The 17,108-nt window shown below is 35.4% G+C and overlaps 1 protein-coding gene across 1 annotated transcript in view; it reads right to left on the reverse strand.

Annotated features, from left to right (window-relative positions):
- Nucleotides 1–17,108, reverse strand: part of DMD (dystrophin) — a gene marked incomplete at both ends in the record, with an annotated part of 1,915,324 nt that overhangs the window by 1,457,550 nt on the left and 440,666 nt on the right. Inside the window, 2 exon segments of the mRNA XM_084258879.1 lie at nt 6,113–6,244; nt 7,406–7,587. Coding sequence (XP_084115005.1) covers nt 6,113–6,244; nt 7,406–7,587 — 314 coding nt within the window.

Raw genomic sequence — 17,108 nt, forward strand, 5'->3', positions numbered from 1 at the left:
GAGGGGACTCGAGGAGAGAGAGAAATGGAAGGCAAAAAATAGATTTGGGGTATTTTTAATATAATATCAGGAGTAGAATAAGAGGCAAGATCAAAGTCATAAAATTTGGAACTAAGTATAACTATAAAAAGAATGAACTCTGAAAACTGGTCCAACCACTATGGAGAGCTGTGTGGAGATTCCTCAACCTACTAAAGATAGAGCTTCCATATGATCCAGCAATTCCACTCCTAGGTGTTTACCCAAATGACACAGAAACATTAATTCCAAAGGGCACCTGCACCCCTATGTTTATAGCAGCACTATTTACAATAGCTAAGCTTTGGAAATAACCCAAATGCCCAAAAATAGATGACTGGATCAAGAAGATGTGGTACATATACACTATGGAATATAACTCAGCAATCAAAAAAGATGAACCCATGCAATTTGCAGCAACACGGATGGAGCTGGAAGGGATCATGCTCAGTGAAATAAGCCAGAAAGAAAAAGAAAAACACCGGATGGTCTCACTCATAGCAGGGATTTAGAAAACCTAAATAAGGGAGCAGGAGAAAGAATAACTATAACAAAGAAAAATGAAAATCAACAAGCAACTATAAACCAGAGATACACTATGGGGGTGGGGAGGGATTGGGGTCAAAATAAGGGGGTTGCAATTGTATGGGGAATATAACCAAGATGAAAATGCATACATTGTGCAAAAATGAAAAAATGATGTAAGAAATATATAAAAAATTTAAAAAAAGTATGAACTCCATTCAAGCATGAATAGCAGTTAAGTGATACAAAGAGAAATTTACCAGTTCACAACATATAGTATTTCATCTCGGCAAATTGTGATAGGAACTCATTTATAGGCAGAAATACTGGGGGAGATCAGATTGCATCATCAACATGTTGACAAAATGCAGAGTATAGGTCAGATGTTCCAAGCTTGGGACGGATCATGACACCTGGCATTTCTAAGATGTTTGATCTTTGAAGACAATGAATTTTATGTTTTCCAAAAGGGACAGTCACCTGCATAGCTATCTCCCCTACATGGAAACATAAATGAAACCCTCCAATGTTACCCAATCTAGCCTGTGTGAAGTTCTTTCTTTAATCATATTTTATTATTTACCATTCATTTACAGACCTATATAGTTTGGGAAGCATAGGTCCGCACCTCGATATGTGCACGGGCTTAACTCAGCCTCACTAAGCTCTATCGCATTTACCTCTCTATTCCCTCCTCTCTCTCTCCACACCCTCCAAAGGGCAACATAGGCTCAGCCCACTGAGTAAGCCTTTAGAAAGAAAAAAAATCTTAGTAAATAGTGAATTCTTAGTAAATGTTAGTTAAACCTGACTATAAGTAATTTCATCTTCGGATGTGCTTCCTTTAGAAACAGGCAGAATATCCCATTCCCTATCAACTGTGATTCCTACTTTTCCTTTACAAGAGGAGAACTAATGTGGTTTATTTCAATGGTTTATGCTAACTATAACAGGTAAGAAAATTTGTTGACTATTGTGTGACATATATTTTATAATATTTAGGGAAAGGTAGAGCAAACAGTCTTGCAAAATTAAGTCCATTTACAATTACTTAATGAACAAGTCATACCTAAGCAATGTCTTAATGAGGTGGTAATGTGGTAAAAATGTGCTGCCAATAAAGTGATAATGAGGAGGAAACAGACTTATCTAATTCTCTGGGCTTCTGCTCCTGTATTTTCGGATGTACAACCCTATTATTTAAGTCTTGGAGGTTTCAAAGGAAGGGTGGCAATAACAAGAGCCTTGACACTTAAATATGTTATGATGCAAGGTCACTAAAATAATAAAAAGAGAGCCCAGCCAGTCAGAAGGGCAGGAGGAAGAAAGGACAGGAAAAAGGAGTGAGGGTAACACCCACTGTGGGATGAGCAGCCCCTCCCACCTCTAAGTGTTGTTATAAGGATTTTATTAAGCTCAGATAATGAGCACATGTGGCATATAGTAAACAATAATGTGTGGCAGAATATTATCATTTACCGATAATGAGGAAACTGATTAAGTTTCTTGTTGGGGATTATACAGCTAACCTTTGCGAAAACGTAGATAGAAATTTAATTGAATATGATGCTGAGTCACACAAACTTTCTCACCCAGTCTCCTTAGTTAGCTTTGCAGCAAACTAGCCAAGGAGGAAGGCATAACCGTGCCCTGAAATAGGTTTCACTGGGGGAATCTTTCAGTGCTAAGAATTTTCAGCTGTAAGCATCAATTTACTGCACTAGAAAAATCACTAATTAAATATAACCACTATCTTAAAATATCAGTGAGTCTAAAAAGTGTCTACCTTTTCAACAGCAGGATCAGATCGATAATTTCCAAATTCCATTCACATTATTTTTCAGATAAATCACTTCCTCAAGAACTCTTCAAATTGTTCAACATCAGCAAAATAAAGTTTTCTTTAAAAGGAAATTTGAGCAATTGTAGCACATTTCATTTACATGTTCAAACATGTACAAGACTATAACCCCTGATAAAAATGCCCTTGAGAAGACTCCTTATGTGGAAAGTATCAAATGGTGCATAGACTCTGACCTGGTTTTGGTGTGACTTTTTAAATATTACAGACTCTGTTATAGACACATTTAAATTAGCAAAATTAAAAGAGATCATATTAAGAATTTTAGATATATTTTTCTTACTGAGTACATAAATACATTTTAATAGAATGGAATTATAAGGCACATATGTAGAAAACATTTGTAAAAATTCAACATTCATTTATGATAAAAAAAAACACCTTCAAAAAACTGGGAATACACAGAACATACCTCAAAATAGTTCAGGCAATATATGACAAACTCACAGCTAATATCACTGTCAATGGTGAAAAACTGAAAGCTTTTCCACTAAGAGCTGGTATAAAACAACAAGTCTACTTTCACCACTACTTTTCAACATAGTACTGGAAGTTCTAGCTAGAGAATTAGGCAAGAGAAGGATATTAAAGGAATTCAAATTAAGAGACAAGAATTAACTAACATTTGCAGATAGCATGATAATATACATAGAAAACACTAACAATGCCACTATAAAAATAATCAAAAAATAAATCAGTTCAGCATGTTAAAAAAAAGATCAAGATACAAAAATCAGCTGTTATTCTATATACAATGAGCCAGAAGAGGAAGAAATCAGCAAAACTACCCCATTTATAACTGTACAAAAATAATTAAATACCTATGAGTAAACTGAACAGAGTTGGTAAAGGACCTATATAATGAAAACTCTAAGACATTGTTAAAAAAAAAATAGAACAAACATTATCCAAATTTAAATGGAACCACAAAAGACCCCAAATAGTCAAAGTAATCCTGATAAACAAAATGAAGAATGGCAGTATCACACTCCCAGACTTCAAGTTATTCTACAAAGCTATAATAATGGAAATAGTATGGTACTGGAACAACAACTAACACACAGACCAATGGAACAGAATTGAAAGGCCAAAAATAAACCCAAAAACACATGGACAGTTAATCTATGACAAAGGAATATACAAAATAATGAAACTAGACCACTATCTCTCACAATAAACAAAATTAACTCAAAAACAGATAAAAGACTTTTAACTAAGACCTGAAACTATGAAAGACAGAGGAAAATACACAAGCAAATTATTTCAGGATACAGGCTTCAGAGATGACTTTGTGGATTCATCTCCAACAGCAAGAAAAAACAAAAAAGAATATAAACAATTAGGGCTCTATTGAACTAAAAGTCTTGTGCAGAGCAAAAGAAATTTTCACTAAAACAAAAAGACATCCTACTGAATGGAAGGAAATACGTGCATGCCATACATCTGACAGGAGGCTGATATCCAAGATGGACAAAGAACACATATAACTCAACAAAAAGAAAACAAATAACCCAATCAAAAAATGGGGAGAAGAGCTCAATAGGCACTTCTCAAAAAAAAAAAAAAAAACTATACAGAGCTATCAAGCACATGAAAAATTTTTCATCATCACTTATCATCAAAGGAATGCAAATCAAAACCACAATGAGCTGCCATCTCATACCAGTGCAAATGGCTATATCAAAAAGCCAAGGAACAAGTACTGGCAAAAGTACAGATAAAAATGAACACTCTTACACTGTTGGGCACGCAAACTGGTTCTGCCCCTAAGGAAAATAGTATGGGGTTTTGTCAAATGATTAAAAAATGAATCCTCCATATGATCCAGTAATTCCAGTCCTTGGTATCTACCTGGCGAATGTAAAAAATGCTAATTCAAAGGGATTCATGCACTTCCATGTTTGTTGCTACACTATTTATAATAGCCAAGCTATGGAATCACCCTATGTGTTCAATTACAGATGAGTAATGGGTTAGGAAGATGTATTATTATACACCCTGGAATACTACTCAGCTATATTAAAAAAAAAAAAAAAGATAAAAGCACCATTTGTGACAACATGGATTGAACTGGTGGGGATTATACTAATTGAAGTCAGAAAGAGAAAGACAATTAGATGGTGTTACTTATATGTGGAATGCAGAAAAACCAAAGAGTCAGGTAAAGACAAACTAGTAATAAAACCCTAGGGCCTCCCTGGTGGTGCAGGAGTTAAAGACACAGCACTATCAAGTTGTTGCTAGCCAGGGCAACATGAGTTCCATCCCTGGCCAGGGAGCTAACCCACAAGGCACAGTAGACCTCTCCTGACTCGCCTGCTGCTCCCCGCAGCAGCATATGTCAGTACATCTGCCTGTTCTGCTCCCTACTCTGTCTCTGGTGAATTCTCTCACCCCAAGCCTATACCCCTGTTCTTCTATGCATAAATAAATAAATAAATCTTAAAAAAAAAACAATGCTAGAAATCTAAATGTAGAACTCAGGCTACCAGAGAAAGCAGAGATAGGGCAAAGTGGGGACAGAGCACCATGGACTATCCTGAATGACTTTGGATGTCTTTGTGGTGGGTGTGGTCTTGTATTTACACTTGAATGGGGAGATCCTATACCTCTAAATGAACCAATGTTAACTCAATAAATTTTTTTAAAAGAGGGCCTCCCTGGTGGCGCAGCAGTTGAGCCCTAGGCTGCGCCTCCGGTTCGATCCCGGGCCACCAGCAAGGGTCCCACATGGCACGCAGACATCTCCTGCTGCGCCCGCTGCTCCCTTCAGCAATGTACTTCGTCAGTCTGTTTATTCTGCTCCCTGCTCTCGCTCTGGTGAATTCTCTCACCCTCCTGTGCTTCTGACTGTAGCCAGTGCTTGTATAAATAAATAAATAAATCTTTAAAAAAATTAAAAGAAAATATATATTAAAGAAGTATTAACAATTAAAAAATTATAAGGCAGCTATATAGAGCTTATATTTTGTTTACATATTAGTTATATAGAAAAATATCCCCAAAAAGTGTAGCTAGCACATTTCATCTATTTATCCTATTTATCCTTTCAAAAATTTAATTATGTAAACCTTTAATAAGCTTCATATTTTCCTATAATCACTGATAGCTTTTGTAAAAGAGAAGCTAACAGGCAGAGAAGCCCCCTTTATTAAACCACAGGAGACAATGTTCTAAGACACTCAAGGATGAAGCCACAGATAGTACCAAACCCATTATTCCTATATATACACTGTGTTTTCTCCCACACACACCTAGTTATCCTAAAGTTTCATTTCTAAATCAGGGAGCGGAGGATATTAACAATAATCAGTAACAAAATAGGATAATAATACACCATAATAAAAGCAATATAACTGTGATATCACTCCACTTCCCCCACCCCCATATCTTCATTGTATTTACTTTTGAACCATGGTTAACCACAGAATGCAAAATATGGATTAGGAGGGACCATTGCAATTCTGTAATGAAAGTACAAATCACTATTCAGAATATTCCCATTCATGAAGAATAACATATGTTAAATTTACAGAAGTCCCGATGACAAAACAGCATCATGTGAGAGTATCTAATACAAATGGGAACTATGAAAAATCTCTTGAATGACAAAAAAAAGGCACTGCAAAATTCAAAGGAAAGTCATGTTCGATTATCTGGGCTGAAGGAATTCTTTGGTTTCTGAACAGAGAGTAAATGTGAACACACCTGTGAAGGAAATGAGCTCCGAGTGGCATCAGAGGTGGCAACATAAGCAGCCTGCGTGTAGGCATAGCTCTTGAACCGAGGCTTAGGAGAGGAAGGAGTTCGTTCATAGCCCTGTGCTAGACTGACTGTGATCTGCAGAGGAGGATTAGAGCAAGGGACAGAGAGGAGGAGGAGACATCTTAAGTAACCCTAGAAGGATGGCTTGCCAACACACCAGGACAACGAACATTAAATGGAAACAGTGATATGAAAACGTTGATTCTAAATACATATAAGTGATATTAGAAACTGGTAGACTTCAAGAACTGAAGTAATCAGGAATGGTCTGAGGCTCAGATTTAACTAGAAGGATTCCACACTGACACAAATCCAACACTAATATGGGACTGTGCTCTTCAATCTGGCAGAAACAGGCATCCAAAAGCAATTTTCTCTGAATCCAAAGTAAACAAAACCAGAATTCATCAGGTCAATACCCTGGAAATGACTGAAGCTTTCATAAGCTAAATATAGAACCAGCTCAGTAGAGTGAGAAAATTAGGCCTATGAGCTTTCCACGCCTTCAGCAGAAATTTTGCAAAAGGCTGTTTCATCATTGTTGTGTCAAAGAAAGTATAAGAAAACACCCCAAATATTCGTTGTTGGATTGAGGGCAAGCCATGTAATGGAAGAATCCCACTGGATTCTGTACAATAAAATAATAAAAATCTTTATTATGTATATTGCCCACTTAACTTCTGTTTAAATATTTAAACCATTTTTCTCTTATCAAAAATATTACCATGAATAATCAAAATTTGTTAACACAATAGCAGGTTGCCACCAAATTAGGAAAATATTTAAAAGAGCACTTAACCTTTGCTCTTGCTGTGATACTTTCCTCACTGACCTAGTTAAAGTAAAGTTTAATATTTACACATTTCATAACATTTTTTTCATGATGGAAATGCAATATATTTGGTGTTCCATATTTCTATAACATGGTACATATTAATAGCAGAGTATTTTAACAATGCACTTTGAAAATTATAATCTGTGGCATCGGATAAAATTTAGCTTTACAGAGTTCTTCTCTCTCTTTCTCCATATGTATGTGTGCGTGTATATACATACATGTACATATAGAAATACACACATAGAGACACATATTCTGCTAGGCATGCATACAACACACCTGTGTATATGTTTAGATATACTATGGTATATCCATAGATATAATAGATGTGTGTGAGATACCTAAACACATAGAAAACAGAAAATAACTGATATATTTGCCCTTTTTAGATATTTTACCTGTTGAGAATAGTGCATTTGGTGATGTAGTTGAAAATGTTCTTCCCTCATAACTCTCGATGGCCTTGGCAACATTTCCACTTCCTGGATGGCTTCGATGCTGACTTGTTGAGGCAACACTTGGAACAGTGAAGTGATGTACATTAAGATGGACTTCTTATCTGGATAAGTGGTGGCAACATCTGTAAGCACATTAACACCAAACATCAATTTTTGGTTTCTATATTTGAATCTCTGAGAGGGGACTGAACAAATCAATGTTACAGGAAGAAGACAGATTAATGAGCACTCGATTGTCCATGAATGTCCTCCAGAGACTAATTAGAACATGATAATCAGGACTAAAATGTCCTTCCAATTTGGCAGGCCAATGAGATGAGCACTAAAGTTAATTCCTTTTCCTTGTTCACGTAAAAACTTCATTCCATAATACTTTTTCCTAAGTCAAATTGCCAAACTAGCCCATCTAAGAGAGTGGTTTTCATCAGACAAGAAACAGAAATAAAAGATAACATCTTCCTTTTCATGGATGGTTATATTAGCATGTCAATTAAAATGGCTCATGGTAATTAAACAATTACACAAAAGAGCTTAATGCATTGACTTCCAGTAAGAAAAGTCTGCAACTCCTAATCAAATTTTTGCTGGTAATTAAGTATGTAAAGAGCAAAATATGTCTCTGTGTTAAAATGAACCACGTAGTTCCACAATAAAAATAAAATAACAATGCACCATATGTATAATGATTGGTGATACTCCTTAAGTATATTAAAAAAATATGTGTTTACATTATGGTGCATCTGTTAAAAGTCAGATGTCACTTTCCTTTTCAGACTGTAGAGCTAAGTTTAAGAGTCCTTCACATAAATTTGATCTGACATTATGTCCTTTGCCACATCTAGGGAATGAAAGAAACCCAGGATTTAAAGTCAATAATAATTTGTAATAACACACATAATAAGTGGCAGCTCCTTCAAAAGGTCCTTTTGCTACTTGGCATTACAATTTACCCAGCACACTCATTCCAGGGAATCAAGATGTGAAAACAATCCTTCATGTGAAGTGTAGGATTAATCCCTGAAGTGTTAAAACGTACATCTTGGCAAGAGGCCAAGGCAACTTTGGAGACATGAGCCAGGCATTTTTTCTTGCCATATATTTATCTTAACTTAACTAGTATTAAAAGATCTGTTTTAAGTTATATATGTATATTCCAGTCAGGTGTTCTGACTATGAACAAAAGAGGCGAGGATCAAATCTCAAGTCCACTAGCATAAAAGGAGCTCGAAGAGTTCACTGAGTTCCCTCACAAGTGCAGGAACATGATTAATCATAACAACTATTTTTAAAGTATTTTTAAAAAGAGTTACAGAGGAGGGGAAAGGTAACAAATGTTCCTTGGTCTGCTTCTATTCACAGTATAATACAGTATTCCATTTTTAATGTGCATATGAATCACCTGGGAACTTTTCAAAATCAGAATCGAATTGGATTCAGTAGGTCAGGGAGGAGTTGAGGCTCTGCATTTCCCATTAGCTCTCTCCCAGCTGATGCTGAAGCTGCTGGCTTGAAGACCACATTTGGAGTAAATAAGTAAAAACAAAATTACAAAGAAACTGACTGCTATGTCATCTACTATTTTATTTTCTTAGTTTTTTTCCCCCAAAAATACACTAATTGGACACTTCAATGCACAATGCTGAGAGTTTCAAAGCCATGTGATGCATATCCTCGGTTCCCTAATGTAATCATTAACCAACAAATGGCAAAGGTAACTTTTCACAAGTATATTTTAAGGACGATACTTTGTGCGTAAGCACTGTCTTTCTAAAACAATCTTTCTGACTTAGCTTTCAAATTCTGGACCTAAAATCTCCCTTTCATTTGATGATTCTTTTTCAAGTGCTCATTGCATGGAGGATGCCACCCTTCTTCACCATTTCTTAAAACTCAAGCTCTTCTTTCTCCCTAAGTCGTCAGTTTTATCTATGATGAGCATAGTTTTAGAATTTGTTTGTTTTTGAGTGTATTGAATAAAACAGTGCTGTAAGAAAGGCATTTAATTAAAAAAGGCTGACCGATCCCTATTTATCGCTCCATTATACATTGACTTGTGCATATATGTTTGAGCTTAAATATATGCCATGATTAAAAGAAATACAGGTAAGAATAGATCAAGCATTATTTTTACTGCCCCAAGCAAATGTCAAAAACTCATATATTTTCTCTACATAAAACATCTTGCAAATGAAAGCAAAAATTCTTAGATATTAGCCACTGAAATAATTATGCACTATTTAATCAACGATTGCCTTTTGCCCCTATATATTACCATTCCACTTCTGAAATTGTGTGGAATTCAGCTGTAACAGTAGGTACAATTCCATATGTCTTTCTCCAAAGAAAGGAATTTAGACATTCAAAAATATGCTTCATTTCCTTAAGATGAATTTATTAATAGCCTATTATGTTTTAAAATGTTTTAACAGATTATCTAAGAGAGTCACAAGACTGAGAATTCAAGAATTCTGTTCACAATTTGGAATAAATATTAAGAAAAGTACAATATAATTGCACTGCTGAACAGAATTTCTTTTTACATAGAAGAACTGGGGTGTAGGGCCTCCCTGGTGGTGCAGGTGATTGAGCGCCACACTGTGAAGCTGTCCTCAGCCTCTGCAGCAGGGGTTTGATCCCAGCTGGCCAGTGAGGGTCCCACATGGCGCGGCAGACCTCTCCTGTCTCGTCTGCTGCTCCCCTCAGCAGTGTATTTCGTCAGTCTGCCTGTTCTGTTCCCCACTCTGTCTCTGGTGAATCTTCTCACCCTCCCACACATCTGGCCTGTACCCCGATTCTTGCATAAATAAATAAATCTTTAAAAAAAAGAAGAACTGGGGTGTAGGTCAGAGGTATGGGGGAGGGTGAGAAGATTCACCAGAGAGAGAGAGTGGGGAGCAGAATAGGCAGATTTACTGAAACACTGCTGAGGAGAGCACTGGGCAGACAGGAGAGGTCTGCTGTGCCATATGTGGGTTAGCTCCCTCGCTGGGGTTTGAACTCAGGCAGTTGTGGTGACAGCATTGAGAACATAACACCTAGGCCACCAGGGAGCTCCTGAACAGAATTTAGAATGCATTTCGCTAATTGGTACAATCAATGTTTTAATATGTTCTCAAAAAGGAAGAAGTTATATTATTATTGGGGACAAAAAAATTTCCTTATGCTTAGGAAACAAAAATAAGAGTGCACAGGGTGTCATTCACTGGAAATGGAGAAGGGTACTGCAGGCAGAAGAAAAGCATAAGCAGAGGAGCAGAAGTAGGGACAGCTTAGTCTTGAATATAGTGTCTCTTGGTGACTTAGCTTGAGAGAGGGAAATGATAAATAATAAGATAAAAGGGTGGACTATATGTGGAAAACTGAGAGATCATGAGTAGCAAGCTAGAAAATTTGGCATTAACTTGATAGGATGGAGAGTAACTGCATTTTTAATTTTTTTTTTAATTTTTATATTCCCCATACAATTGCAACCCCCTGATTTTGACCCCAATCCCTAAGGAGAATAACTGCTTTTAAGCAAGAATGTGATGCCATTAAATTTCTGTAAAGTAAAACTGTTAAGCGCAGAATAGGTTGAAGGAGGAAAAAATGAAGGGAAGGAGGAATAAGGACCACATTCTAGATAGGAAGTGTTAAGAGAACTGAAATAGAGGCTGTGTAATGAAAACAAGGTGATGAAAGACATATATTCTTAAACGGGTCCAAAATGAAATCATTAAACTTTCAGATATTTTAATCCAGTTTTTGGAAAAGCCCATATGCAAAATTCTGAGGGTATAAAGATTAATAAAATGTAAGAGGACAACAGAAGAAGGAACCTGGCTGTTCTGTAGTCATGATTACAAGTAGTAGCCATCCATTCAAATTTCAGTATCACTTAACTAATTAACAATTACTTGCTTACATGATCTTGGTCATGCTTCCCCAAGTCCACCAGTGGCAAACATCCCTCCTCTAAAACTCTGCCAATCAAAGTGGACCCACTCCAATAAATAAAATTCTGAATGCAAATCAATGAACAAGGTTTCGCCCAATTAAGCATGCTTCTAAATGTGACATCGACCTGCTCCCACACCTGAATGTTGACAGATCTTCCCGTCTCTGGGTTACCTTCAAGCCCCAAAACACTCTAATACAAGAGATGGTGATTGACTAATACAGTCCTCTTTTACTTAAGTAAACAATAATTTTACTTTGTGTTTTCATTTCAAATATTGAGTGACTTCATCATTTGATAAAATTCAAGTGATGAAATTCACTTGGAAATATAAATTCATTAAGAGGAATTTATTAGAAAAGAGTACGATGCCATGCAATAATGAGCAATTCTGAATCTAAAGACCTTGATTTAAAAAATTTCCATACCTAAATATTTATAGCTGTAAAGAAATATCCTTAACATCATCTACTTCTGTTTCCTTATCTATGAAATAAATACTAGAGTCCCAAACTCATCATGGTGTTATGAAGATCAAGTGCAATAATGTTTAGAAAAGATTAAATGTTATTAAGCCTTAAGATTGCTATATTGTAACTGTTGTTTTTGTTATTAATACAAAAACAGACCTAGTGTAGGAGACCATTAGTGCGATTATTGAAAAGCCAGAGAAGCTGGTTGGAGGGAAAGGCCATTCATCATTTATTACATATTTACAAAGCAATTCTTATGTGCCACAGAATATGTTTAGCCTATAATACAATCAGTGGACGAGGTATCCCCAAAATAATCGCAGAAACTTCATGACGTGGGAGTAATCCTCACTGACAATATTTACCCCAGTGCCAATGCCTAGGATCCTGTAACACCTTAATAATTGTTAGGAAATTGAAAAAGAGTAGTCAAAGCCCTAGAAATTGATGAGAATCGTGTATGATAGCAGCCAACCAAAAAAACAATGTCACAGATAGTAAGTACTACACCATCTGAGGAATATGAGAATGACAAGATGTGGTTTACACTTTTTAGTTACAAGACATTAAAGTGTATAAAATGAGAGAAGTGGCTGAACACACAAAATAAAAAATTACCAAAAAAGAACTTTTATGAAAGTAATTTTTGCAATAAACATCACTGTATAAAGGGTTAACTGCCACAAAGGTATACATTAATAATTACTAACCCAATCTTTGAAACCATCTCAAAATGAAAATATTGAGAACTCATAATACTGCTAAAGTATTTTATCACCAGTGCTGATGAGTGCTTCTATACCTATCAGACCATTGATATTGAGGAACATAATGGAACAAATAAATCAGTTAGTGAAATTCCATTGTTTTTCACATGAAGAAACTGAAATCCATAGCGGTTTGGTGGCTCGTTCACACACTAGTTAGATTAGAATTAAAATCCAATCATTACATCACAGTTCTCAGTACTTTACCTTTACTCTTTAAGAGAATGCTATCTTACTACAATTTCAGCTTGAGTATCTCAAGGACATTATCAAAATGATGACAGTGTGAGCCATATGGTTCCATTACTGAAGATAATCTATATTTTCCACAGTAGTAGTGATTACTGTGTCTAATGAGTGAAGTGTAACAAAAGTAAATACACATAAGATGCAACTTCAGTATTATTCAAAGACATGTAAATCAAATAAAGATGTGGGTTTTTAATTATATTTCCTTTGCCTATGAAATTATCAAAAAATGGTAAAAGACAAAGTGTTGCAGAGGCTTCAGTATTTGGCCAAAGTCCTACTTTGCTTGGAGATTATCAAATTGGTTCCAACTCTCTGAAAAACATTTTGGCAATGTCTACCAAAACCTATAAAAAATCATATTCAGTGACGCAGTAATTTTCCCTTGAAGAATCCACTACTTAAAAATAATCAGAAATTGGGCCTTCCCTGGTGGCGCAGCAGTTGAGCACTGGGCTGCAAAGCTGCCCGTGGCCTCTGCAGCACCGGTTCAATCCCCGGCCGCTGGCAAAGGTCCCACATGGCGCGCAGACCTCTCCTGCCGTGCCCACTGCTACCCTCAGCAGTGTATTTTGTCTATCTGCCTGTTCTGTTCCCTGCTCTGGCTCTGGTGAATTCTCTCATCCTCCTGCGCTTTTGACTGTACCCAGCACTTATATAAATAATCTTAAAAAATAGCAACAGATTCATAAAAAAACAGAAATTTTACATGAAGATTTATGTAAACTTCATGTAAAATTTAAGCACAATTTACAATACAAAAAAAGAAACAGTTATCATACAAAAAATGGGAAAATTTCAGATCATTACAAGTGGCTTCACAATTAGAAATGACAGAATATATAATTTATATATCATAAAATCATTCAAAAAGTTATCTTTTAAGAAATTTTGAAAGAATCGTTTTTCAATGTAACATCAAGAAAGCAAAATGTGTAATTTATGTATACTAGAGTAATAATTTCATGTTCAAAACTAGGAGGACATGTTTCAAGACATTAGCAGAGTTGAATGCTATGGGATTAAAATTATTTTCTTTTTCTCAGTCAGCCTATCTTGTTTCCACATTCTCTATTCAGTGAACACCCAATTCTGTAATTTGACAACATATTTTATACAATAATGAAAGGACTAGAAATATCAAAAAGAAATAACCAAAGCAAAGTTATACAAAGTTTTCTTCCAGCATGGCCTTCTCCCCAAAAATAAAAGTCCATGTGAAATGAGAGTGTTAGGAAACTGGTACCTTCAATAAGACTGTTCTTATTTGGGCAATCAACCTCCAGAAAGCCTGATTAGCTGCAAGGCACAACCTTGAAACACCTCTGGGATGTCTAAACAAGCAGCTCTACTGTCTAAAACCTCAGGTGAGTTTTCTGCCCAGAGAAAGACAGGAATTGAAATACTGCATTACAATGTGTATAATGTATAATAAAAAAGAAGAAGGATTTCAAGCCAATAGATGTATAACTGTACACTGCAAGTTTGATCAGACTTTAAGAGTTTCATAAAGAAATAAAAAAGGATATCATTTAGAAACAATCAGAATAAACTTGGATCAGCTCCCACAAAATCTGTATTAGGAAGAAAAAGTATAAAGATAGATAAATTTATTGTAACAAAAGGCAAATGGGTGAACCAAGAAGGAGAAACTTGTGATCATACAGCTCTAAGATGTGGTCAAACAGCTCTAAATATGAAAATATGAGCACATGTATATAGACACAATCAAAATTAAGTTTGTAAATGGAATCAAATACACAAGGTGGAATCAAATATACAGGATCATCACCTGAGGTTTGGAAATGAACAGATTTATGTTATAATGTCACTTGATCTCTGAGCACCAGAGTCTATAAGTGGTAGGCAATAACATGTCAGTGGGACTAATTCATTAAAGGGTAAGAGAGTTATTCTCAATTTTAGTAATTTAAATCAAGTACTACATTCTACGTATACGCATTTTCCAGTTATAAGATACCATATACAATGGATAACATTCTAACAGGTAACTTTCACAAGTACCCTCAAGTTAAATTCTTTAACTTTATACCATAGTCTGCCTTCACTAAATTAAGTATTCCTTAATTAATCTAGTCCATAATTTTATCTTTTCATTTACTATGCAAGTTTTTTTTAATCACCTAATAACAATGCTTCTCATTAAAGGATTATGAAAATATAGGAATGAAAACAATTTGTATTAATGAAAATAATTGCTTTATAATAAAATTAATGATAAAAAGCAATGGATTTTATGTATCCATGAGAAAACACTAAATTTTCTCTTTTATATGTGCAGTCATTCCTTTCAATGTTTATAGCATAGCTAGCAGAAATCTATCATTATTACCTTGGTACAAGTAGAAAACAGTGCTCAAAATATATGCTTACCTACAGCCTAACAGTAAACAAAAACAAAAAAAATAATCAAAGACTTATAGGAGACCAGATACACTGAAAACTAGCTCAACTTTTTAGCCATTAACCAAACAATGATAAGCATACCTACGCAACTAGAACTTAAACATCATGTATTCAATTCAATAAATAATGGTAGCTGAAGGGATATTATTAATTATGAAATGCTGGATAGACAATGAGACAGTGAAAATATTTTAAAAAGCATTTGGTGAGTTACTATAACTAGGGTAGTTATAGCAGCTAGGTTACATGCTGGTACTAGGCTACATTCTGGTCCTTGGGAATACATAGGAAAATAAAGGAGGCCAAAGATCTGTTGTCAAGAAATTTTGATTCTAGTAGAGGAAAAAAAATACAAAAAAATTTTCAAAATCCTATCCCAAAATTTACCAATTATCAATTTATTTCAATCACCTAATTATTTTGGCTTCCTTGTACTGAAACATGCCTTCCACAAATGCACTCTCTTTCCTGGCATCATTTTTGGAGGGAAGGGGCACTGATAATTAAATAGGAATGGAGATCCCAACAGCATCTGTTAACAAATGCACAGAAGCTGGTGGATAAAAGTCAACTAAATGGAAATTTTCACATAAATCACCTTTAAGTTGAATGCTTGGTAACCAAGCATTAAATGCCTTCTGTATGCATCTAATCAAAGTGAAGTGCTCTTGATTTTCGAAGTCCTAGCTAATTAGGCAAAAAGAAGAAATATATGGAAACCAAATTGGAAAAGAAGAAGTAAAACTATCACTATTTGCAGATAACATGATAATATACACAGAAAATCTTAAAAGTCCCCACTAAAAAAAAGGAAATAAAACAGCATATCAGTAAAGTGTTAGGTTATAAAATCAATTGCATTCCTATATATAAAAACAAACTAGACGAGATCAAAAACTATTAAATACCAAGGAATAAACCTAACAAAGGAGGTGAAGGACTTGTACAATAAAAACTGTTAAGACAATGTCACAGAAATAGAAGATGACAAAAAAGAAACAGAAAGATTCGCTGTGCTCATGGATTGGAAGATTTAACATTGTTTAAATGACAAATTTACCCAAAGCAACACAGGGATTCACTGTAATCCCTACCAAAATTTTAATGACATTATTCAAAGAACTAGAACAAATAATATGGAACCCACAAATAGCCAAAGCAATCCTGACCAAAAAAAAAAAAAAAAAAAGAGAGAGAGAGAAAAAGCAGATATATTACACTTCCAGATTTCAAATTATGCTACAGAGCTAATCAAAACAGTATGGTATAGGAACACAAATTAAAAAAAAAAAAAAACAGACCAATAGAACAGAACTGAGAGCCCTAAAATAAACCTACAACTACATGGACAATGAATCTACAACAAAGAAACAAAGGGTGTACACTGGAGAAAGGAAAGTCTCTTCAACAAATGATGTTTTGCATGTTTTGCCACATGCAAAAGAATGAAACCAGACCACTATCTCACACCCTATACAAAAATTACTTCAAACTGGATGTAAGACTCAAATGTAAGATCTGAAACCATAAGATACATAGAAGAAAACACAGGCAAAACACTCCACAACAAAGGCTACAGGGATGTCTTTGGAGACCAGACTCTATCTCAAGAGAAACAAAAGCAAAAATAAACAAATGGACTCATCAAACTAAAATATTCTGGGGACCTCCCTGGTGGCACAAGGGGTTAAGACACACCTATGAAGCTATCTGCAGCCACTGTAGCATGAGTTCGATCCCCGGCCGGCCAGGGAGCAAACCACATGGCTCAGCAGACCGCTCCTGACTTG

The sequence above is a fragment of the Talpa europaea genome (assembly GCF_964194135.1).
Source record: "Talpa europaea genome assembly, chromosome: X".
NCBI lineage: Eukaryota > Metazoa > Chordata > Mammalia > Eulipotyphla > Talpidae > Talpa > Talpa europaea.